The following is a 24523-nucleotide window of genomic DNA, read 5'->3' as shown; positions in this document are numbered from 1 at the left end:
AAACAAACTGTGTTTTTAAAGTGTGCAGCTCCACAAATACCTCTTATTTATTTGTTATGAGAGTATAGTGAGTGCTACTTGAGCTGTAGCCAGATTATAAACAAACAGCTCTATCAGAAACATAGTACCCTATTGCCAAGTCAGGCACTAATTACTGATTTTAATTATGTTTGCATTCCATATCTTCAAAATATTCTCAATCTCCCAGTTCTAGTGTAGGTGCTTGTAATCTAAAATCCTTCAGAGCTGCTCCTTTCTGAAGAAGCAGAACTAAAGCCTAAGCTTGTGAGAGGCTGAGAGTACAGGATTCTGTTTGGGAAACGGCAGTTTTCCCACGAATATAGTGTGAGAGACAGTCGCATAGACCAGTGGCTTTGGACCGCTGGATCCTGGCTATATCCTGCACTCAGAAAAATACCTAAGTTCCTCAAGTGGAGGAAACAGGTTGTTTTGCAAAGCACTGTGGCACTGTAGCACTGTTATCCCGTTGTTCATCAATTTTGCTTGAGCGGGCACCAGTAACGTCTCATTGTGAGACTTGTTGTTACTGTTTTTGGCATATCAAATATGCCATGGGTAGCTTGCCAGGCTCTGCCGTGCGGGCGGGATACTCTCGGTACTTGCTGGGCTCTCCGAGAGGGATGCAGGAATTGAACCCAGGTCGGCCACATGCAAGGCCCTACCAGTCGTGCTATCGCTCCAGTCCTCAAAGAGTATGAAAGAAGAGAATTCTACAACTTTAAATTTTTGATGACAAGTTTCAGAATGAACTGCTTTGGTACGACGTAATTCAGAAAGAAAAAAAATAGTTTCACTGTGGTGAATGAGTCCAACCTTCCTGACTCAGGGAGGAGAGAGGAGAGAGAAGAGAGGAGAGAGGAGAGAGAGGAGAGGGGAAGGGATGGAGAGAGAGAGAGAGAGGGAGGGAGGGAGGTATAGAGGACTGGCTAGTTTCTAAGCCCGGGACCTTTGAACTGGCTATTAGGGAGCTTGCGCTGAGGAAGTTCCAATAGCACACACCTCCTAATGTGGCTACAAGGATCACAGGACCATATTCATGCAGAAATTTAAGGTATTTCACATATAAGGGTTATACACATAACAGATGACACTTACTATCAACTTGGACAAACATCAAGACTGACATGAACCCGATCCCCCAGCCCGACTCCCATCTCGGTGAGCTCTGCCCCTCACGTGGTGTAATACTCTGTGGACCTGGAGCCCCTGGATCTTAGAGGGGGTCCATGTGAGGCGGGGAAAGCAGAATGGTTTCTCAGGGTCCCGCACACCTCCTGGAAGAGGCTTGGAGAAACAGCTGCCATCTATAAGGACATCCAAGCTGAACCCCCAATCCACAAGAGGGACTTTCTATGAAACAACTGTTCTAATCTCATGTCTTTTTCACAGACACCACAGTAAAGAGAATAAGGGCGTTGGGGGTGGTGGACAGTGGTCCTGTGGCCATGGCGCTGGCTTTCTAGAAAGTGCATGGTGCACTCCAGTGCCTCTGACGGGACAGTGCGGTGACACAGACGGCTAGAACTGAAGGCTCCTCCATACATGCTGTGATTTTACGGCCAAGGCACCAGTGGGCGGGGGTCCCGTGAGTCTGTCTTTCCTGGTGTGGGTCTGAGAGGACCTTGCCCTTGGTGACTGAACCTGAAGAGACAAATGGGCGCAATGGCTTCAGGGGACTTGAAAAGCAAAGGAGAACCCAGGGCCAACATAGAAAAGGGTCTGATCCACATGTCCTGGCTTCCGGTTTGGAGACTGCAAAGTCTGTGAGATTCTGAACAATGCAGAGTCCTGTGGGGGCCTGGCCCAGTACCGAGAAGACTCTGAGCTTCCCAGGCTTCCGCAGTGAGAAATGGTTAGTCAGAGTAACGCCGAAGTCATTCATGCTCAGAGCTGGTAACCTGGGGAGGCATGCGTGGAAGTTGGAAGCATAAAGATACATTTGCCAGGGCACCATGATGGCTCATAGAGGGTTGGGGAGAGTATGGCTGGTAAGACACTTGCACAGGAATGACCCAGGTTCGATCCCCAGCATCCCAGATGCTCTCCTGAGCTCGCCAGCAGTGACCCCTGACTGTAGAGCCAGGAGTAAGCATTGCTGGGTGTGGCCCTCAAAACAAATAAAAACCCACAAACCAAATTCACACTGACTTGTAACAATGCACGCCTGCCATTTATAACCCATGTAAGATGGTAGTGTGACTTCCATACAAAATTATTGAAGAATGAGGTGGGTTTTTTTGGTGTGTGTGTGTTTTTGCTTTTTTTTTTTTTTGAAGGCACTGTTTGCCTCTGGCCCAGGGTCCCAATGGTAAGACACAGGGCAAAGGCACTTACCTTTTCTTTGTCACTCGCCTCTCTTGCCACTGTGGAACCCTGAAACACAAAGGCACAGTGAGAATCTTGTGCGTGCAGCACGCGAGCACTTCTGCTTGAGTACAAGGCTTTGACACCTCGCCTGGGGGGAAAGGTAGAATCTCAACATCGGCTTTTTGCCTGTCTGCAGGATTTCCTGGCCACCGTCCAGAGACCCTTCCGTCCTGCGTCCCCTGAGCTCCCTGGTTCTCATTCCCCTCCTGCAAGTCCGGAAACCTGCCCACGGCTAGCGTGACTCAGTAAACGCACGGGCAGACCGTTCTCTGCTTCTTGCCATGGTCACTGGGCCTGAAGGTCTCTTCCCCCACACGACCCGGGGGGCTGTAGCCTGTCCTCACTCTCCGTTTGCCTTTCTGGAATTGCAGGTGAGCTTTCCTTGAGAATGGAACACACTTGTCCTGTGTCCTTTAGGTGTCTCCGACACACCTTCCTGAGCAGCGCTCTCGCCTCCCCCAGGACCCAGGCCAAGCACAGAGGGATAAAATGGAAGCAAACACGCTCTTGGCCTCAGCAACTTCTCTTGTGTGCTGGTCTCAAGACCTTGACTCACGGGCAGTGCCCAACACACCCAGAGTCTTTTGTGGATACAGACAAGGGCTTTTGAGGAGTTTAAGCAGCAGCATTTTCTTTGATTTATGGTAGATGTTTTGTAAACTTTTTTTTTTTTTTACTTTGTTTTGGGCCCACACCTGATGGTGCACAGGACTTACTCCTGGCTCAGGGATCACCGACGGCTGGGCTCAGGGGACCAAATGGTGTGCCAGGGATCAAATCCGGGTTGGCCATTTTTATGGTGACCTTGGTGGTCCCAGGCCTCCTGAGCACCATGGGAAGCCCCCCACCCACCACACATATGTCCAGGATGAAGCAATAAAATTAATTTAATGCAATCTTGACCCTGGATGGCAAATCTTTTCAATATGGCAAAAGTTCAATATTATATGTGGAAAACATGTATAAAGCTCTTTCTGTTTTTATTTTTATTTATTTATTTATTTATTTTTATGGGGTGGGTACACACTCAGCTGTGCTCTGGGTGTACTCCTGGCTCTGCACTCAAGGCGCATTTCTGACAGAGCTGGGACACCATATGGGGTGCTGGGGATGGAACTATTTTCTTTGGATGCAAGGCAAACACCTTACCTGCTGTGCTATTACTCAGACTCCCAAGAATACTTTTTTTTCTTTTTGGGGCTATATCCGGCGATGCACGGGGTTACTCCTGGCTTGGCACTCAGGAATTAACTCCTGCCGGTGCTCGGGGGACCATATGGGATGCTGACAATCGAACCCGGGTTAGCCGTGTGAAAGGCAAATGCCCTACCCGCTGTGCTATCGCTCCAGCCTCTCCCAAGAATAATTTCTTAACATTTCTATTTGTGATGCTTTTAGTTATGAGCTCGACTAACCACTTTTTTTTTTTTAATGAAACTACATTTTTTACTTAAAAGCATCACCGACAATCTATTCCAATCAGTGTCTGTGGAAGGTACTTGCTCCAGAGCAAAGTGGCTATGTGCCAGGGGCTGCAAGACCTCCCTGCTTAAGCAACTCAGTATTTGTTGCCAAGAATAAAGTTTGGGTTTCAAGTACAAATTTAAAACACTTGTACTATGGCCATGAGCTCTAGCATCCCCCCATTTACCAAAAAACTTCTCTGTTGAGAAGTAATATGAACGTGACTTTGTGATACTGCAGGGAAAAAAATGTGTCAGTACTGGAAGAGCAGCTCATTCAGTGAACTCGATGTTCGGAAGCACCTCGGCATGATGCATTCAAAGGAATGCCCCCAGAAGACCACGGCACATGAATGAGGAGAAGCTGAAGAGTCCACTGATGTGAATTCAGATTCCATGGGGCCACGAAGCTCTCAGCAATTAATTACCACTTGTCAGGCTTCAATACAGCATCAAAAGAGAATGCTCACAATGTTCTGAAGAAGTCATTCAAATACCCTTTCTCCTTTCTTCCAAATAACTATGTCGAGTCAGATTTTCTTCCTATGCTTCCATCAACTTATATTGCATAAGACCCAGACTGACTCAGACATGACATGGTCTCCCTCTATCAGATATTACAGAGATTTCCCTCCAAAAGTGGTAAAACAGCACTGGTCTCACTCTGATTTTTGGTTTGGGAAAAGCTGCCCCCACTACTTCCCTAAAGGTAGCTAACATGTCATCATGTTGTTCCATACAGTAAGCTAGCATTTTAAAATGTCAGTAGAGATAATGTACATAAGCAAAAACTTTTTTTTGGGGGGGTGGAGGTAGGGTGGTCCCCTCTTTTAAGAACGTGAAGAAATCCAAGATTTGAAAAACCAAATTCCTGGTGGTTACCAGAACTTCGGCAATGAACACAGTGTGAAGCCATGTTTCTAAATATTATGTAGTATTGGTTAAGCAACTAAAAAACTTTGGGGAACCACTGATTAAGACCAATGGTTGACCCAAGAACAGGACTGTTGGGTCTGAAGTCATGTTCATATTTGCCTCTGTTTTAGAAGAGGATGCTGGATTTCTCCCCCCACTTCCCATTAACCTTCACCCCTGGACACATTCCACCAACCCAGGTTCTCCCTAGCACTGTGGCCTTCAACCTCTCTGTTTGTCCATTCAATGGCAACAGAAGGGAAAAAAAGAAAGCTCATAACTAATGTGCATCTTCCTAATTACTGGGAAAAAAGCTAAAGCTCCTTCCCGCTTTGTCTTTGGCCCTTCCTCTCTACAGGGCTGCACATCTTTTCCTCAGTGAGAGGTAAGGATTCTTATCTATCCTATTACTCACTGTATGTGCTGTGATTATTTTCTACCAGTCAGTGAGCCACACTTTAAGTTTCCTCCTGATGTTCTTAATTTTAATAAAGGCAAGTGTCTTTGTCTTAAAAAAAAAAAAAAAGACCAGTGTTTGGCAGACTTTCCTGAAAAGGGTGCAGAGGGTAAACGCTGTGTGCTCTGGGATCTATCAGAACGTGGCAAGTACTTGCTTGCCGTTCGGGTGCTGAAGCCGTCCACATGGTACAGAAATGACAAACCTGGTACAGGGTGGGGCTCCAGTCAAACTCAGGCACCAAAAATGCCAAGTGGAACTAGACAGGGAACCAGGGCCTAGCCTGCAGACCCCTAACTTGGAACATTCTCCTCTATGTCAGGGATCCTAGACATCAGACCACCTCCTCCATCCCACCCACAGAATTTCCAATGGTTTCCTCTCTGCCCCTTCACCGTCTCTGAGACAGAGCATCTTAGGGCCGTTATTCTGGCTGTTCTCTGGCAGGAATGTCCTTCCCTTGGCTAATTCCCTCACTTCCTTCAGGCCTGCTCTTATGCCGTATTTGTAGTGAAACCTTTTCTGGCACCTTATTTATTATAGTTTAGGCCACATGTTTACTGTCTTGCCAATGTTTATGGCTTTGTGACACACAGTACCATACCCCACCCCTAGCAAGACATCCAAGGCCTTCCACCAAGGTCCCCAGGCTACTTCTAGCCCCCACTCCACCCTCCTCTGTCAGTTGTGTATGTAAGGCCAAGAGCTTATCATCATTTGACACTGCCCATTCCCTTGTTTTGCTTCCTTATAAGATGCACACTCACAGAGGAGTGAGATCATCTGCTATTTGTCCCCTCTCTGACTTACTTCACTGAACATAATGCCCTCTAGTTCCATCCAATCAGCAGTGAACTGCACGATTTCATGTTTTCTCATGGCTGTGTATTATTCCATTGTGACTATAGTCCACAATTTCTCTAGCTATTCACCCGACACTGTTATTTTTGGGAAATTTCTTATCCTAGGTATTGTACAAATCTTGCCATGAATACAGGTACACACACATCTTTTAGATTTATTATTTTTGTATTTGGGGGGGGGTAGATGCCAAGAAGTGGAACCACTGAGTTCTATGGAAATTGCATTCTTACTTTCTGGAGGACTCTTCATACTCTGCTTTCCATAGAGGCAGACCCAGACAGCATTTGCACCCGCCATAAATGAGGGTTCCTTTCTCATCACCTTCTTGCCACTGCTGGCTGTTGCCCATATTCTTAATATTTGCCATTTCCACTGCCTCCTGCCCTATTTACAACACTGTCCTTTCCCTACCCCTCGACCCACAGCATATAAAGCTTCCAAATAATGTAGTTACGCATGACTCAGCCATGGGTTCTGCCCAGAAAGGCAATGATGGCAACTTTCTCATCAGCTCATGTCACTACAGTGTCTCACACGCCAAGGGGCAGCCTCCTGTACACCTAGGCTGGCTGGCTCGGCCACTGGCACGTGGGGACAAGGTCTATCATCACCAGAATTGTTTACATGGTGCAGGACTGCACAGCGGGACTTACTTCCTCTTGCTGCCTCCTGTCTCTCTTGACCCCCTCCCCCAATGCCTATTTTTTTGTCATTATACTATTCCCAGCACCCCAAACAGCGCCTATATGTATCTGGTGTTCAGTGAATACTTGAGTAAATGAGACAGTCTCTTCGAGGAGGTCCAAGGGTCTCTTGGTAACTACCAGCTCGCTGCCTGGTGACTTCAAAGGCTGGGCACCTCTACAACACTCAGCATCATCCATGCCAACATTTGCCCACTTGGATGAGAAAGCTTCATCACACTAAGAAATGTAAAGAGAAACAACCGCTAAACAACTCTCACCTTTAGGTCGTACTTCCTATATACAGACAACCGGTGGCTGAACACATTCCTTGTCACGATCACATATATTTCAACACCGTCCACATTCAGTCGGTACATGCCCAAGAACTGGGGGAGAAGTGTGACTCCATGGCACTCCACTACATACTGCAGGGGAGAGAAAGAAAAAGGGAAAAAAAAAAGAAAACATCATCCAGTAACCAAAGAGGCTCCTCTTGAGGCAATCTTCCACTTGGACACAAAGTGGAAACCCGCAGCGAGTAAGGCCTGTTTGCAGACAAGGATAGCGCTTGCAGACAGAGATAGGATCTGAGTCTGCCGTGTGGACACAGATAGGAAAACTCAAACTTTTTTCTTTTTTTTTCTTTTTGGGTCACACTCGGCGATGCACAGGGCTTACTTCTGGCTCATGCACTTGGGAATTACTGCTGGCGGTGCTCAGGGGACCATATGGGATGCTGGGAATTGAACCCAAGTTGGTCGAATGCAAGGCAAATGCCCTACCCACTGTGCTATCACTCCAGCCCCTCAAACTCTGTTTCTAAAGAGGTTCGGTAGTGGACAAGAGATCAGGCAAGTGGCTCTTTCCAGGATTGCTTTTAAAAGTGAGAGGGCCTGCCACCTACGGTCTGCACCTTGCTCCCCAGAAGGGTCCCCGGTGATCTCACACCTTGGAAACTGAGACACATGGCCATTAGGATCAGCTACTTGGACACGGTGGATACCGAGATCAAAGGGGAGATTGTGGCCAGAGCTGGGTGACTGGGGTTGGCAGGGTTGGCTGAGTCCTGGCGTTTTTTGTTTCTTATGGACTGCAAGCAGCTCTAGCTGTGACATGGCGAGTGGGGGCCCAACCAGGACGAAGAGCCCACCTGCCCTACAGACCCTCAGAGACTCCTCGGGGCTGGAGAATATGTAGGAGATACAAGAGATTCCACTTCATCCAAGTTCCCTTTCTTAGAGCAGTAACCTGGGTCTCCTTCCTGTTGGGTAGAGGCCCATGCTGCATTTCATCACTTTGAAAGAGTTATAAAAACACAACTCGGGTCGACAAGTCTTTAATGACCGTCCTCTACAAGGCCACCAGGTGGAGACATCTTTCCTTGTAAGCAGATCTTACAAAACGGGCCCCGGGGTCTTCCCTGAGAGTGTTTAGGTTTTTGTTTCTTGCCAACAGGGTTGGGGGTGGGGTGGGGGCAGTGTGAGACTTCTGAAGAGTTCCTCTGGACATGCGTTCCAGCTCTAGGCTTCCGAGCACAAATAGTCTGGTTTCAAACTCAGGAAGACTGTTGGCACTGTGCTTATATATCAGACGATTCCAAGGATGGGAAGCCCAGTGGTAATGGCAACACTCGGGAAGACTGTGCTTGCTTGATTCTTTTTATTAAAATATACTACTTGAAATTTTCTTTTTTTATAAATGTTTGCTACATTTGCTCTTCACCTGTGTTTCATTTGGCAGAAAACAAGCATCATGGTTCCTACCACTAAGGGTGTTCAGAGGATTTCAGAGAGTAGGACATCAAAACCTCACTGATGAGGGGCCAGAGAGATACTACAGCAGGTAGAGTGTTTGCTTTGCATGTGGCTGACGTGGGTTTGATACCCCATATGGTCCCCTGAGCCTGTCAGGAGTGATTCCTGAGTATAGAACCAGGAGTAACCCCTGTGCATCACCAAGTGTGGCCCCCAAACAAAAAAAAACAAAGCAAAACAAAATCCAATCACCCCCTCCCCGCAAATGTCACTGATGAATGAGATGGGGGGGGGCGGGAGAGAGAGAGGTAATATAGGATATAGGGGTTAAGGCACTGACCTTGTATGCAACTGACCCAGACTCAACCCCTGGCACTGTACGTGGTTCCTGAAGCCACACCAGGAGTGATGCTGGGCAAGCAGCCAGGAGAAAGCCCTGAGTACCTCTGGGTTTCTCCTCACACAAAATAAGCCCACAACAAAAAACCATCCTGGAATACACATGAGTACTATTACGCAATGAAACATTGACCCGGTGAAACTGGAATTTTAAAACCGCCAAATGCCACCCGCCACCAGATTTTCTCTGGGGCACTCAGCAAGAATAATAGTATTATGGCTCCCTGATTTGTTGCTCTCCTCATGTAAAATGAAATGCCATTAAAAGATTCACAGCTGACTGCAGGGCTAGGCAGAGAGGAATGTAAGTGATGTACTGCAATAGATAAATATTTATATCTCCGCAGGATAGTGTGAACCTGGGCTCTGGCTTTGAGAAATTGCTGTTATTATCATGTTTCACTCATTTTTTAAGAGGCTTGAAGTGACAATTTAATATAGTGGCAAATTAATGTTTCAATGTAGTCTTGTCTCATTTAATGCTTTTGAAAGGTTAAATTATCTGTAATCCTTATTGTGCCTCTATGTTTATAGATCACTTTAACAACATGCTTTACACAAAAGAGGAAAGGCAGGCCTCCAGTTAAGGATTTGTTTTAGAATGACCAACTATGTAAATAATCCAAACTTCCCTTCCGGGGAAGTTTCCAGATAATGGTCTATGAAGTGTTCATTAACACAGATTTTCTTTTCTCCCCTAAGTCCAGAAGAATGCAAGGATGACTCCATTGAGGTGAAAATAAATATAAAACTTTCCCCATTTTTCTTAAACTGAGAAAAATCAGACTTCAAGGAACAAGTATTTCTCTCGAGTGTTTACAAACATCTTAGTGCTGATATCACGCAGAATAGACGCAAACGCTGGTACTTTTAATTGCTTTTGTTACACTAAAATAAAGAACCGTAAGGAACAGGATGGGCACAGACCGGAGGACCTGGCAAAATATACCTGATCACACGTAAAGGTGTCATTTACCGAATGACAGCAGGAAGAGAGCATCGTGCCTGGCCCAAACACAGCCGTACGTGGGGCTGAGACGGGCTCTCACCTCCAGCCCGGCTGTCCAGATGCTGTGGCTCATGGTCTCTGGCTGGCAGTGGTTTCTGGATCATTCTCCTAGTGGCTTTGGCATGGGGGATTCTGGACAGAGTGTTCTAGAGAGCTGGCAGCGTGGCCAGGCTGTTGGACTCCACCTGCCCTTTCCCTTGGTCCTCTTCCTCCTCCGCTCTGCCCCCCTTAGTTTTGCTCCCGTATCGCCTGAACTCTGGCAGACCCCCGAGTCTCATGAGGAACAGCAATAAGGCATTAAAGAATTTCAGATGGTAGGGCTGTGGGAAATAAAAATTGCATGGTATGTTTATTTATTTTTTATGTCTATTTTTTCCTTTTTATTGTTTTTTGGGTCACACCCCAAGCCCCTGGTGCTCAGGGGACCATATGTGGTGCTGCGGCTCAAGCCGGGGCTGACTGCATATGAGGCAGGTGCCTGACCTGCTGTGCTGCCTCCGGGGCCCCTGGATGTTATGTTTAAAGAGCAAAAATATACAATCAATTTTTTAGAGGGCACCTAACAAAAAACTATCAAGAATGAACTGGACTTTTTAAAAAACATTTTAAAATATTTGTAGGTTATGGATCCGGCTTGCCGGCTTCCCTTACCTACACTGTTCCAACGTGCCAGAGGCTGTTCACCTGGGAGACCTGCTGCGGATACGGGCACAGCCTAGCACCAGACTCACACCCTCTCACCGATCTTCAAGGGCCAGATTTTCAAAATTTTCAAGAGCTCACCAGCTGCTGCTGGAACTGTGACACTTTCCACGGTGGAGCCTGGTGAGCTACCCGTGGTGTATCCGATATGCCAAAAACAGTAACAATAATGGGCCTCATTCCCCTGACCCTGAATGTGACAGGGATGAATGAAGGCATTACTGGCACCCGCTCGAGCAAATCGATGAGACAGTGGACGACAGTCATACACGTGATTATTTGCAGACATTTTATTTATTTATAAATTTTTTAATGAATCACCATGAGGTACAGTTACAGACTTACAAACTTTCGTGCTTACGTTTCAGTCATATGATGATCGAGTACCCATCCCTCCACCAGTGCCCATTCTCCACCACCAATGTTCCCAGTATCCCTCCCCTGCTATCCCTCCCTCTGCCCCCGCCTCTGTGGCAGGCAGATTCCCTTTTACTTTCTCTCCTTTAGAGTGCTGTGGTTTGCAATGCAGGTATGAAGTGACCATCATGTTCGGTCTATGTCTACTTTTGGTATACATCTCCCATCCTGAGCGGCTCCTCCAGACATCCTTTACTTGGTGGTCTCTTCTCTACCTGAGCTACCTTTTCCCCCAGCATGTGAGGCCGGCTTCCATGCTGTGGAGCAATCTTCCTGGTCCTTATCTGTACTATTCTTGGGTGTTAGTCTCCCATTTTGTTACTTTATATTCCACAAATGAGTGCAGTCTTCCTATGTCTGTCTCTCTCTTTCTGACTTATTTCACTCAGCATGATACTCTCCATGTTAATCCACTTATATGCAAATTTCATGACTTTATCTTTTCTAACAGCTTCATAGTATTTCATTGTGTAGATGTATCAAAGTTTCTTTAGCCAGTCATCTGTTCTCAGGCACTCGGGTTTTTCCCAGATTCTGGCTATTGTAAACAGTGCTGCAATGAACATACGAGTGCAGATGTCATTTCTACTATACTTTTTTGCATCTCCGGGGTATAATCCCAGAAGTGATATTGCTCGGTCAAACAGGAGCTCAATTTCTAATTTTTTTGAGAATTGTCCATACTGTTTTCCAAAAGGGCTGAACCAGTCGGCATTCCCACCAGCAGTGAAGAAGGGTCCCTTTCTCCCCACATTCATGCCAGCACCAGTTGCTTTTGTTCTTTTGGATGTGGGCCAGTCTCTGTGGTGTGAGGTGATATATCATTGTTGTTTTGATTTGCATTTCCTTGATGATTAGGGATGAAGAGCATTTTCTCATATGCCTTTTAGCCATTCGAATTTCTTCTTTGAGAAGGTTTCTGTTCATTTCATCACCCCATTTTCTGATGGGGTTGGATGTTTTCTTCTTGTGGAGTTCAACAAGTTGAATTGGACTATTCTTAAGAATGGAATGTCTCAAGGACAAATAGAAGTATTAAGAAAAACATCACTGTGCTGGCACAATGGTAGATGAGGATAATTTAAGAGAGAAGATGGGATAAAGAGCTGAGGAGGAATTTACGCAGAATTTAGCAGTCACTGGGGACAGAAAACGAGAAAGTTAAGAGAGATGGAGGCCAGAATAAGCACAGCTGATATATAAATCACACACATGCTGGGAGAAAGAAGAGAATAGGATAGAGGTATCCTATTCTTAGAAGAAGATGATAACATTCAAAAAAAGAAAGAAAAGAGGACGGCACTTCTAGAAACTCAGAAAAACTTCTTATAGGCAGCATGCACCTGGCAGGTCCTTCTCATCCCTGGAACACGGCTGTAAATGTCCCACTTGCAGGTACTGATTCTGGGTCTGCAAAGTGGAGCTCAGAGGGGCCATACGAGCAGGCAAAGGGAAATGCTGTCCAGGACAGATGCTCCCTGGGGCTTTGCGGGGTGGGCAGGCCCCTCTGCTGACCCCCCAGTCCTACAGCGTTAGCTTGTATGACAGAATTTGTTTGGTTTCGGTTTTGGAGGGAGCACAGCTGGAGGGGCTCAGGGATTACCCCCTAGCTCTGTGCTCAGAGGGGCCTCTGGGGTGCCCGAGATCACCCTATGGCCGGCAGCACCTTGACCCCTGCACTAGCTCTCCGGCCCCAGAACTTAGAATTTTAACTCACTTTTCACATTTCCATTGATCTGGCTGATACTGAAAAGACGAAGCCAAAGATCCGACTTGGAATGTCTCTCCTGTTCTAGAAAGTAGGGGCCCAATTACCTGCTCTGCAATACCGCCCCCCCCACCCCACCCCTCCCAAGCTGGCAAAGGCCTTGACTTGGGAAATTCCCCCCTCCCCCACTTCCACCCCGGAAGAATTCACCCAAACACCCAGTCATGTCTCCCTTCTCCAGAGACGGGCCTTTGAGGCAATTTTAACCTTCTAGAATATTGCCACAACTCTGGCTATATTTTGAAGAAAATGATAATATAATGTAAGAAAAGGAAAGAGAGGAAAGGAAAACTCAAAGGCCCTCAAGTATCCTGAAGGGTCCATCCAATGTTCTCTGTGGAGATGTGCTCAACTGATCAAGCCATCACAACCAGGGCCGGCCAAGTCCCTTATCCCCGGGGCCACTGGAGAAGCAGAGCAAGCAGAGGGCGGGAGCAGAAATGCAAATCAGGGTGAGAGCAAGGAAAGGCAAATCTGTGGGCGGCAGCAAAAAGCAAGTCAGAGGGCGAGAGCAAGGAATGGCAAATCAGAGGGTGAGAGCAAGAAAAAGCAAATTAGAGGCAGAGAGAAGGCAAAGGCAAATCAGAGAGTGAGAGCAAAAATAAAATCAGAGTGAGAGCAAGGAAAGGCAAATCAGAGGGTGAGAGCAAAAAGCAAATCAGGCAGTGAGAGCAAGGAAAAGAAGGAGAAACAAGTGACCGCTACCTTGGAAACAGCAGATGGAACATCCTAAGAGTGTACCTAAAACTAGTCTGGGCCCACCTTGGAGAGAAGCGAAGGCCTAACCCCAGGGCCGGGGCAGGGCGCTTGCCTTGCACGTGCCCACCCTGCTTTGGCCCCTGCATGGTCCCGTGAACACCCAGGAATGACCCTGAGCACAGAGCCAGGTGCAGTCCCAGCACACACTGTCGTGAACCCCCTTCCCCCCAGCCCCAAAGAAAAGATCTCCCACACTCCTCAGAGGCTTCTCAGAAAAGGGCAAGACGACGTGGCAGTGCTGACCTGTGCCTGACCGCAGGGGCTGGGGCCGCGCTGGCCACCTAGCAGACTCCGGCCACAGCAGCCTGAAAGGAGCCTGGCGGGGGGAGAGTGAAGAACACCCGGGTCCTGCCCATGGGGGTGGGGGCTTGGCTCCTGCCTCTGTGCCCTCAGGAAGTGTCTGTGGCTGGGGTCTCGGGTGCCCCTTTATCCGAGGGCACGGGGCCATATGCCAAGCCCACCCTCTCGAGGCCCAAAGCCACCATAGTACTGATCCTACAGACGCTGTTTTCCCCTCCACATGTACAAACACAGATGCAGCCGGACCCACACACGAGACACAGGGCCAGAGGAGCAACAGTGACAGTCACACGGCGACAGAGAGAGCAGCCTGTGAACGCAGCCCCTCCCGCTTTCTCAACATGTTTCCTGTGCCTTGTGTTCCTGTCTGACCATGGCCGAGGGGACGTGTGCACTGAAGATGTTCTTTCTGACACCTCCAAACCCCACACAAGGCTGCGTCTCATCCGGGGAACCCTGGAAGGGGGCAGGTGAACCCACCGCCCGCCCCAACAGAGTCCCGGCAGCTGGAAATCTCCAGAACCCAATCATTGCCAGGCTCACGGCCAATCTCCACAGGCTCAGGACGAGCCTCAGCCATGAGTGAATCTGTTGGAAAAACTCAAGTATGCAGGTTTGTGACCAAAATCTCCAGGCTCTCACAGATTTGGGAATGGGCGACCTCCCTGCATCTCCCTGTTCTTTGGGGAGCCTGGCAGTCACCATCAGGTTAAAAAAACTTAACTCCAGCTGTAACACTCTTATTTAAAATTGTGGCCGAGTAATACCTCGTTCTCTATACCCCTGATGTACCAGGAGTAGCATAGCACACACCACATTGGATGGAGTGTAGAAGTGTAGAAAGTAGAAGGCAACTGATCTCTATCAAATATATTACATATAAAATATATATTTGTGTAATTATATACATACATGCATATACATATATTAGCACACGGGGCTCAACCTGTAACAACATGTTAGTAATCTCTTATACAAGGATTTAATGGATCCAGGGTATGATACAACAGTCTTCACACACTTTCTTCTAAAGAAACTTTTTTTGATCATTTTCAGCAGATTATTCCAGCAATATAGCACTGTAGCACTGTCATCCCTTTGTTCATCGATTTGCTTTAGCGGGCACCAGTAACGTTTCCATTGTGAGACTTGTTATTACTGTTTTTTGCATATCGAATATGCCACGGGGAGCTTGGCAGGCTCTCGGTAGCTTGCCAGACTCTCTGAGAGAGACAGAAGAATCAAACCCGGGTCAACTGTTCAAGGCAAACGCCCTACCCACTGTGCCATCACTCCAATCCACCAAGCAATACAAAAAAATTATTTAGGACCTACTACTGAGGCAGGCTTGGGTGTACTTGGGAAAATTCGCAATAATGGTGCTGGGAAGATGTTATGGAGCTGAGATTGATGTTGGAATGTAATAAATGATTGTGAGCAACTTTCTGTATCACTGTATCACTATCATCCCGTTGTTCATCGATTTGCTCAAGCAGGCGCCAGTCTCCATTTGTCTCTGTCACGTGCTACTGTAGCCCAATGGCATATTGGGGGCTCTTTCAGGGTCAGGGGAATGAGGACTGTCGTTGTTACTATTTTTGGCATATCGAGTATGCCACAGGTAGCTTGCCAGGCTCTGTGATGCAGGCGGGAGACTCTCGGTAGCTTGCCAGGCTCTCTGAGAGGGATGTGAGCAACTTTATAAAAATAAAATAAAATTAATAACAAACAAACACCAAAAGATGCTCTTTCAAGGTTGTGAGGTTTGGGGGGTGGGGAATGGACTGTGTGGTGGCCCATAGGGATGCTCTTGGGCCAAGGAGTCCAGGGGGAGACTCCTTCCACCCGAGCATGTCTCATCTCAGCACCAAGAGCGTCACATTCCTCAACAATATGCTCATCTGGGGAGGCCCAGCTGCAGAGAAACTGGCTTGCCCAATGTTTCCTTCCCATGTCACCACAGGGACACTCAGATGGCCATCTCAGAAGCCACCTGCTGGTCCCCGGCCTGAGGTTAGGCTCACTCCACAGTCTGTTCTGAGTCTTGGCTCTCCCAGCTTCTTTTCTCCCCCCCGTTTACTCTATAACGTATTTCAAACTGAAAACCACCTAAGATTCTTTCTGGAATTACATCAAGAGCAAATGTATAACTGAAGGACGGGAGGAATGATGAGTGAGTGAAAGACATGGGCGGGACCTGTGGTTGAGAGAATCCCCAAGCAAGCACTTCATACCAAGCAAGGGTCTGCATCTCCTGACTTCCTACACTGGATCCTCTACATCAGCATTTCTCAAACAGTCCCCTTGGGGCCTCCCAGGCTATTCCAAGGGGTGGGGGGCGAGGGTTTAAAGTGAGAAAATGGAGGGGGGGAGAGGAGACAAGGTCAGAAGGGGGCCATGGTCAGAAAGAGGTTGAGAAACACTGCTTGAAAAAAATAGTACAAATAATGAAGTTTGTCAATCATTAAGACCTTTTAAATTGTATTTAAAATCCTCTTTCTAAGAATAAAGACAAAGAGAGATGTTGGATAAATGAGACTTTTCTGACTAAGACAAATCCAAGCAGAGCAATGTTTTGGAGGAGAGAAAAAAAGAAATCTTGAGTGCCTGAAAACCTCCAGAGCTTGTCAATCGACTCGTTTCGTTCCCCAGTGTATGTGGGTAAAACCAAGGCTCTGTCAAACCCGCCTATCTGGTTACAGCAACTACCCCAGAGAACACATTTCAAACTGATTTCTGAAAAGTCAAAAAATCCTGAACTCAAAGTTGTCATCAAAATAGTTGATTCCTGAGTCGTGTCATATTGTATTAGAGTGTTATCGCAGTCACTTACCAGGAAAATGTTTTTTTATCAGTCACTGAACATATTACTTTGCTTTGAATGTTCTGAGACAGTTTAAAGAAAGCATAAAAGAATGCATAAGTATAAAATTAAGTTCCAGAGGGTAAAATAAATGAAAGAGTTGACAGTTTAAAAGGTGAAGTGTTAAAAGCTGTATGCGTTCAGAAGCCTTGTGTTTCAACATCATGGGGGCTCAGCCGACACTCTGCAATGCCCCTTACAAGAGAAGAAGCACTGTGGGGGGCATTTCAAAAGAAAGAGAAGCGATAAAAGATTTATTAGATGCTCAACGAATGCAGAAGCTGACTAATGCTTTTAGGGAACAAATTAGGTGCAGCCCCAAGATTCCAGAAGCAGGATGGAACTCAAAGGTTGGGACCGCCCTCACTGCAAGCAACCTGAGATTGATCACATTTGCAAAGATGGGAAGACTGAGCCAATGCCAATAATCCATGGTGTTAGAACATAAAGCATGGCCAAAAAGGAAGGAGGCTGACTTGTAAACAGACATTTCTGCACTCACACATCTAAATGCACGGTGCATTCAAAGCTGTACCTTGGAGAGGTCACATAAAATAATGTGACTCTTCAAAATACTCGGAGGACCATCTGATTAATTGCTGGGGTTGCAGAACTTTATTTTGAATGCTTTATGACAGCTCATAGTTTTGATAGAAATCTGCACATTCAGATAAAAGGCCAAACTTGGTGTGGGGGAGACAGAGTGAGAGAAGACTGGAGAGGGAAATGGGCAGGGGACAACAAGGGATGGGGAGAGGGTGGAAGAGAGAAGGGGGAGAGAAAGAGGAGAGGGAGGGAAGGAGGAGAGAGGAGGAGGAAGAGATGGTAATACCCATCCCCACCATACAGTGAGTGCTTCATGCACAGCACACAGTGTGCTAAGCCCTAGACGTACATTCTCTCATTTAATCAAGGAATCCTGTAGTTAGGTGTTATTTTCTCCATCAAATGAAGCCATTCAGGCTTCAAAGCCTGGAAGCCACATGCTTAGCAGGTGTTGGACAAAACTGAGATTAAAACTTGGGTGCTTTCAACTTCACCAGAAGAAAGGCAACTGCCAGCTACGAGACCATGAGCAGGTGCTCTGCACGCTGCAGTGAGGGACGGAGATTCTGCCCAGGGGAGAGAGACCTATTCTCAAGGGTGTTCAATGCCAAGAGGAGGAAGGCGGGGATGGGAAATAGGCATACATCCATTCTCTAAAATCACAGCATTTTCTTAGCACTAGAAAGGGAACAGATGGGAAGAGATCAGAAGAAAGCAGGGTAAGATTTGGAGGTGTGGATGGATAAATGCTCAGAGGTCAGCACCTAATTTCCAACATGGCCAAACACTGGTAATACTTAAGAAGTGTGGTTTATTATCATGGAAACTGTGGTAGAGATGAATGTCTATTGTGGTATACAAATAACTAACGACTTTCATAGAATAAGCATTCCTAAGCTTATGGAAAGGTTTTTAGGCTCAATGTGTTTTTATCATTTTATAACCATCGTTGGCCTCAATGATTAAAATTAGTTATGGGTGTTAATCTTCTCGGCTGCATATAAAGATAAAGAAAATTTACCTGGTGGTACTTCTTCAGGATGTTGTGCATTTCGGCCACATCTTCACTAGTAATGGTCTTGATGATGTACCTTTTGTCGTAGGAAGTGTGGAATCGAGCCCCGCTCCGCGCCTGGGAGTCGTTGGGAAGGGGTGCGCTCCTGGTCAGGGAATTCTTCCCCGCGGGAAGGAGGGAAGAGAGCCAGTTAGCCATGTGGCTTTCTGCTTTCTGGATAATTTCTTTGCTCATGGCTAGTTTTCAAAAGCATTTGTGCTTGGAAGGCACATCTAGTAAGCAAGATGGCAACATTTTGTGCACAGCAGAACCCAATTAGACCATCTTTGAAAAGAAATGAAAACAGCTAGGGCCTGACGGATAATGTTTCCAGTGTCTTGAAAGTAGGTTAGTGTCTAGGACCATCATCAAAGCCATAAGCTGGGCGAGAGTGCAAGGATCACTCTGAGGGCAGTAGGGTTTGGTCCTGGAAACGTTTTGCTGCCATTGAATGCCTTACTAGATGACAGGGATTTCTCCAGGCATTATGCTCAGCATATAACCCCAATAATGCTCCTAATGATCCCCCCAAGAGTTAGAATTCATTCCATCATTTTAGAGAAGATGAGGATTAGAGAGGTGAATAATGGGGTGAAGCTCAGACAGAAGGGAGGAGATAAATCCCCACTTCAAGTGTGACTGCCTAGAACCAAATTCTCAATTGATTAATCATTCACTAAATACCACATTTTATCACAAAAATGTCTCAGATTTGATGGCGATTCCTATTTGTTTGCTTTGCTTTCTGTTTGGGGGCCTCACCCAGTGATGGCCAAGGCGTACTTTTGGCCTTAAACTCAGGGATCACTCCTGGCAGCGCCCAGGGGACTATAATGTGCAGGTATCAAACTCGGCTCAGCTGCGCACCACCAGGCAAGAGAGAGCTTGAACTATCTCTCCACTCGGCTAATTTATTTTTTGGCACAGAATTGGGGTGTGACTGCTAGGTGAGTATTTTTTTTAATATGATGGAATTATTTAAAAATCAGTTGTGATGATGATGTGATCACAATGATTATGCAACAAAATACAGGAGACTGTTGCCTGTGTGTGCTGGGGGAGAAGCTGTGGTGGGAATCTCCGTGAACGCCCTCAAATGAACGGAGTGGCGCAAAGACCCTCCCCGTCCCCGGGCTGCTTAAACTGGCAGCTGGCACCTAGCCCTGGTCAGAGATGGGGTCCCCCGAAAGACAGCAACTCACAGCACCCGCACACCCCACTTTGCTGCAATGTTACACAAGTTAATCAAACAATGGATGCAGGAAGAGCTCCCGTCCCTCAGTCACCCTGAAAGCAGAACGGGGGTCCCCCTTCTCCCTAAACAGGCACCTCACACACTGCACTCTGGGGTACGGGGCTAGGTGCAAACAAACCTGTTCCCTCCTCTCACACGCCCCCATTCCCAGCCCCCACCTTCTCTGTCTGGTCAGTTCTGCACCAATTTCTTCCCCAAAATTCATTCTCTGTCTAAAGGTGTGTCTGCTTTGGTAATGGCTCTGAGCCTCATCTTTGGGGCTGCTGCAGGGAGAAAAGGAAATGTTTTCTCTCTGTGAATCCAGCTGATCCCAGTTGAACCAGGAAACTGGCCCAAGAACCTGAAAGCAAAGGCGGGAATCGTCCCTAGCAGCTCAGCTGAGCTTGCTTCTCAGGACCCCGACTCCTCCCTGCCTGGCCCCAGGGGACTAAGGATGAGGGGCTCAAAGGCCACCTTCCCTCCCAAACTGCCTCTCAAAATATGGGGACCGAAAGGCCAAAGCAGTCCAGGGAGGGGACATGTCGCTTTTACTGGGCAGGGGACATGCCTCATTACAGATGGCCCAGCTAGGGGCTGGATCGATAGCACAGTGGGTAAGGCATTTGCCTTGCATGCGGCTGACCCAGGTTCAATTCCCAGCATCCCATGTGACCCCCCGCCCCCCCCCCCCCCGCCTTGCCCCAGCACCGCCAGGAGTAATTCCTCAGTGCAGAGCCAGGAGTAACCCCTGAGCATCACTGGGTGTGACCCCCCCAAAAACAAAAACAAAAACACAGATGGTCCAGCTAATGAAAGCCGCCAGTGGAGGGAGGTGCAGTTATGTTGAGGGTGTGACAGCTTACGCACGCTCATGACTGCACCCTCCTTCCCCAGGATGGCTCTTGGTCCAACTGCAGTGAACTGCATCACTCCAAAGGCCACATTTTGATGTGAACATGGCAGACACAAGTCACGTGCAGAGCCAATGCTACCAATTAACTGACTGCTCTCCGTTAGCTCATTAGAAAACTCGAGAGAAGGAGAAAAAAAAAATGTGACCACGCCACCCTCCTCAAAGCTTTAACGAGTCAGATTTGGCAGTGTTAAATTATTCTTAAGACAACTAAAATTTCTTAGGCTGAGAATGATGATGAAAATGATTTCCAGAATGAAACAGCTATATGAGCTGAATTCTCAATGACATTGTTTTCTCTCCCCCGCGGCCTCCCCCCGACTAAAAAAAATCCATTATGTTACTTCCTCCTAAGAATGAAAAGGAAGAAAAATCAATGTGAATGACCACCTTTGGGGTTTGAAACTCGAGCACAGAAAAGCAATCACTGCTTTTGCCTAGCGGTCTTGTTTCCTTCAAAACACTGATTTGTAAAAGGATATTTCAAATAAAACCAGAACAAGAGGAATCGTAAGATTACCAATTATTTTCAGACCTAAAAATCAAGTCAGGAACAATCAACTTTATGAGAGCCAGGTGGGACAAACTGTTCGTTAGGAATCTGTGCAGGAGAATTGGGGGCGGAGGGTGTAGAGGATGAACTGCATTCTGCCAAGGACAGAATGACAGCAGCTGTCAGTTGGCTCAGGATGCTAGATGGAGAAGCGGAAGCCGGACACCCCACAGCCCACCCAGAGGGCAGAATCCAGCAGGAAGCTGTGCAATTAGTGCATCTCAAACTTGAGTGGGCAACTGAATCACCCGAGGACCACGTGACCATGCAGAGTCTGTCCCTGTAGGTGTGGGGTAGGGGCCACTGAAAGAAGAGGTTTCTCTGACCTCTGCGAGACCCCAGGTCAGATACAGAAATCAAGAGCCTTGTGGAATTGAGGCCATGGTGTATGCTGCCTGGGACACAGCATATGCTGCCTGCATGGACCCCATTATTTTCTGTCCAACTCCAGTTTGGTTAAAACGGGACCCCTTTATGGTGAACAGAGAGAGGTTCACTGTATCCACTGCATTAATTCCCTTGAGAACTGTCAGATTCTGCTCTGCTCAAGTGGAATCCCAGAATGCACAGTCAATTCAATGAACTTCTTTAGCCAGATGCTGCCTCCTTCCAAATTCTTTGTCCTTTTCTTCAATTTTAAACAATGATGGGATTAATCATCAATTAGTATTAGGATATTGGTTATGTCTTAACTAGGGGTGTACAATCTTACAAATCCTAAACCTGATTCTACCTTTAAAATCAATTCTACTCAACTTACGAATAATCACCTGGGTATTACCAATCTACCACATCTACTTTTAGGACATGTAACACATACACAATTTCCCCCCACTCCCAGGGGTGCAACTGGGGATCACACTTGACAGTGCCTAGGACTATTCCTGGTTCTACACTCAGGGGTCATCTATGGTGGTACTTGGGGAACCATATGCAGTCCTGGAATGGAACTGGGGTCAGCTGCATGTAAGTCTCTTACTTCCTCTGCTGTCTCTTTGGTCCTAGGACAAATAGTTTTTTAAGTCTCTTAACTAATTTGTGAAGTAAGAATAGAGCCTTGGTCAAAATTTAAGAAATACTTTGCAAAATCACTAAAATAACATTAATAACATTAATGGAAGGCCATTGCCAAGCACAAAATCGAAGAACAAAATGTAATGACAAAATGTAACACAAAAATACATAATCATTGGGATGACTGTAAGACCTGGGAAAAAACCCTAACTCACTACTTCATATTTAATTTCATGACATTTCTTGGGAAGAGAAAATATCCAGGGAGGTATTTTCCCAGCTGAGAATAATAGACTCAAGTTCCCAGGAAGTCCAGTTCTAGGCCTGACAACCCTGTCTCAGGCTTCCTCTGTGAACAAAGGCGAGACTCATCTTTCGTTGTTGTTTGCCTGTCTCATTATTGGCTGTTTTAGGTGCCCTGCGCAGTAAGGCTTGCTTGCATGTTTGTCTGCTGGCGGCAGTTGTGCCTCACGGCGGGGTGCTGGTCTGGCGCCTTGGAGGGTGCAGGGAGCTCTTCCTCCCTTGGACACATTGTTTAGCTTCATGGAGTTACAGTTTCTGGGACTGTGAATGGGGGGTGCATGGGTGCAGAATAAGCCCAAGGAAAGTAAGGAGTGGAGTGAGCCCATTGCTCAGACTGGAAAGCTAACAGCTCTACTCGAAGACACAGCACGTGCTCTGAGAGCTGCTGGCTACAGGGAATCTGGAAGTTGACTGGACCTGTTTCCTGATGGAAGGTCCAGTCAAGGAGAATACAACCATCATGTTCAGGCAGGGAAGGGGCGGGAGTGGGGGGTGGGCTAGGGATGGCTCAGGAAAGCGATTTTCAACCTTTCTCTATTTGCACAGCAGTGAAAACATAGTATTTCAAGGAATAGTAAAACAGAAATAAAACCCATTATTTATAAGAAGGATATTTCTATATCAAGATTTCTTGTATACCCTACGTGATCCAGGAGTCCCAAACATTCACTGGCAGTAACTTTTTTGTGGACGGGGAGTCAGCGGGTGAAAAACCACCGAAAGGACAAGTGGGCCACGAGGAAGGCCAAGATGGCAGCTGTTCTCAGACCAACACGAAGCACACAGCAGGCATCCCACAGGGACTGAGGACAGCAGGAAGAACCGTGTCTGCCACACACTTTGTAGCCTGGCATGGTCCCCTCTCAAGCAGCACTGGCGCAACTTTGTGAGCGCTGCTTCACAAAGTACACAGGGTTCTCCCAGTCTGTGAATGAACATCCATGAGCACTCGAGTTGGAGTCTCCCTGGTAGAGCATTCAGCTCACAAAGGAGCCAGCGGAGCCCCCGAGAGGGGAATGACACCTTCCATGAGGGGCTTTAACCTCCGAGAGGGACGGGGGGCCTGTCTGGCCTCGAAGGGGCGCTCCCCGCACACCCAGCCTCCACTCATGCATACTCCCAGTCTCCCTGCCGGGGCTAACCATGGGGGGCATTTTGATGGGATCCATGACACACTTTTCCCAAGGTGACAAACACCGTCCACACACAGTCTGGAATGTAAGCCAGCTGGCACCCTAACCAAACCCATCTGCCCGCTTTCAACTGTCCCAAGTGTAACATGTAAAATCATCAAGAACAGCCTCAGTCCTAATGCAACCCAGAGACGTTATTTATGTGTTCTGTAACATGTGGACCAGTCTCTCCTGACTCATTTGGGAGCTTATTACATGGCTTCACCTGAGGAGTGGCTGTCTTCTCGAAAGACGAAAGCAGAGACAGAGGAGCTCAGGGCAGGTGAGAGCAGAGACGGATGAGAGGGAGGAGTGTGCTTTCGGGCGGGAAGGCCTCATGCAGCTGAGCCCTGGGCCTCTAGCAGGGCCGCTACAGAGTGTACACAGCCAGGGCTGAAGGAGGCCTGACCATTCGTGTCCCCTGTAATCCTGAGGAGGACAGTGCTGTCAACCCAGAGACCTTGTCACACTCTGACCTTGTTCACTGAGTTTCTTTTAAACAATTCCTGAGTCCCGAGAACTGTTGGAGATCTCCATTTTCCTTTGCTCACTGACTTTTATCTTTGGCAGCTAGTTCCAAACGGCTTTTGTTGACTGGAACTGTCCGGGCTTTCTCTTTTTCTCTTTATTTTTTTTTCTTTTTGGGTCACACCCATCGATGCACAGGGGTTACTCCTGGCTCTGCACTCAGGAATCACTCCTGGTGGTGCTTGGGGGACAATATGGGATGCTGGGAATTGAACCCGGGTCAGCCGGATGCAAGGCAAACGCCCTACCCGCTGTGCCCCTGGGCTTTTTCTTGAGTATGAATGCCAAAGCTGAGGGCTGGAGAGAGTAGAGGGGGTAAGGCACTTATCTTTCCTAGGATTGACCCGGGTTCGAATCCCCAGCACCACAAACAGTCCCCTGAGCACAGAGTCAGAGCCCCTGAGCACCAGCAGGTGTGGCCCCAATGTCCCTTCCCAAGAGAAAAATGAGTAATGGCTTCAG

General features: G+C 47.3%; 1 protein-coding gene across 3 annotated transcripts in view; it reads right to left on the bottom strand.

Annotated features, from left to right (window-relative positions):
- The window catches only part of PIP4K2A (phosphatidylinositol-5-phosphate 4-kinase type 2 alpha), a 173277-nt gene that overhangs the window by 24641 nt on the left and 124113 nt on the right, over positions 1-24523 (bottom strand). For 2 of the 3 annotated variants that reach the window (XM_055146870.1, XM_055146871.1), the window contains exons 4-6: positions 18312-18464; positions 7052-7198; positions 2356-2394 (exon numbers count right to left, since the gene is read on the bottom strand). In XM_055146870.1, the coding sequence (XP_055002845.1) occupies positions 2356-2394; positions 7052-7198; positions 18312-18464 (339 nt within the window). The remainder of the gene's footprint in view (positions 1-2355; positions 2395-7051; positions 7199-18311; positions 18465-24523) is intronic. The other variant, XM_055146872.1, reaches the window with a different exon arrangement.

This window comes from Sorex araneus, chromosome 9, assembly GCF_027595985.1.
Source record: "Sorex araneus isolate mSorAra2 chromosome 9, mSorAra2.pri, whole genome shotgun sequence".
Classification (NCBI taxonomy): Eukaryota; Metazoa; Chordata; class Mammalia; order Eulipotyphla; family Soricidae; genus Sorex; species Sorex araneus.
Note: the sequence above shows the minus strand (reverse complement) of the source record. Positions and strands in the feature narration are given on the sequence as shown.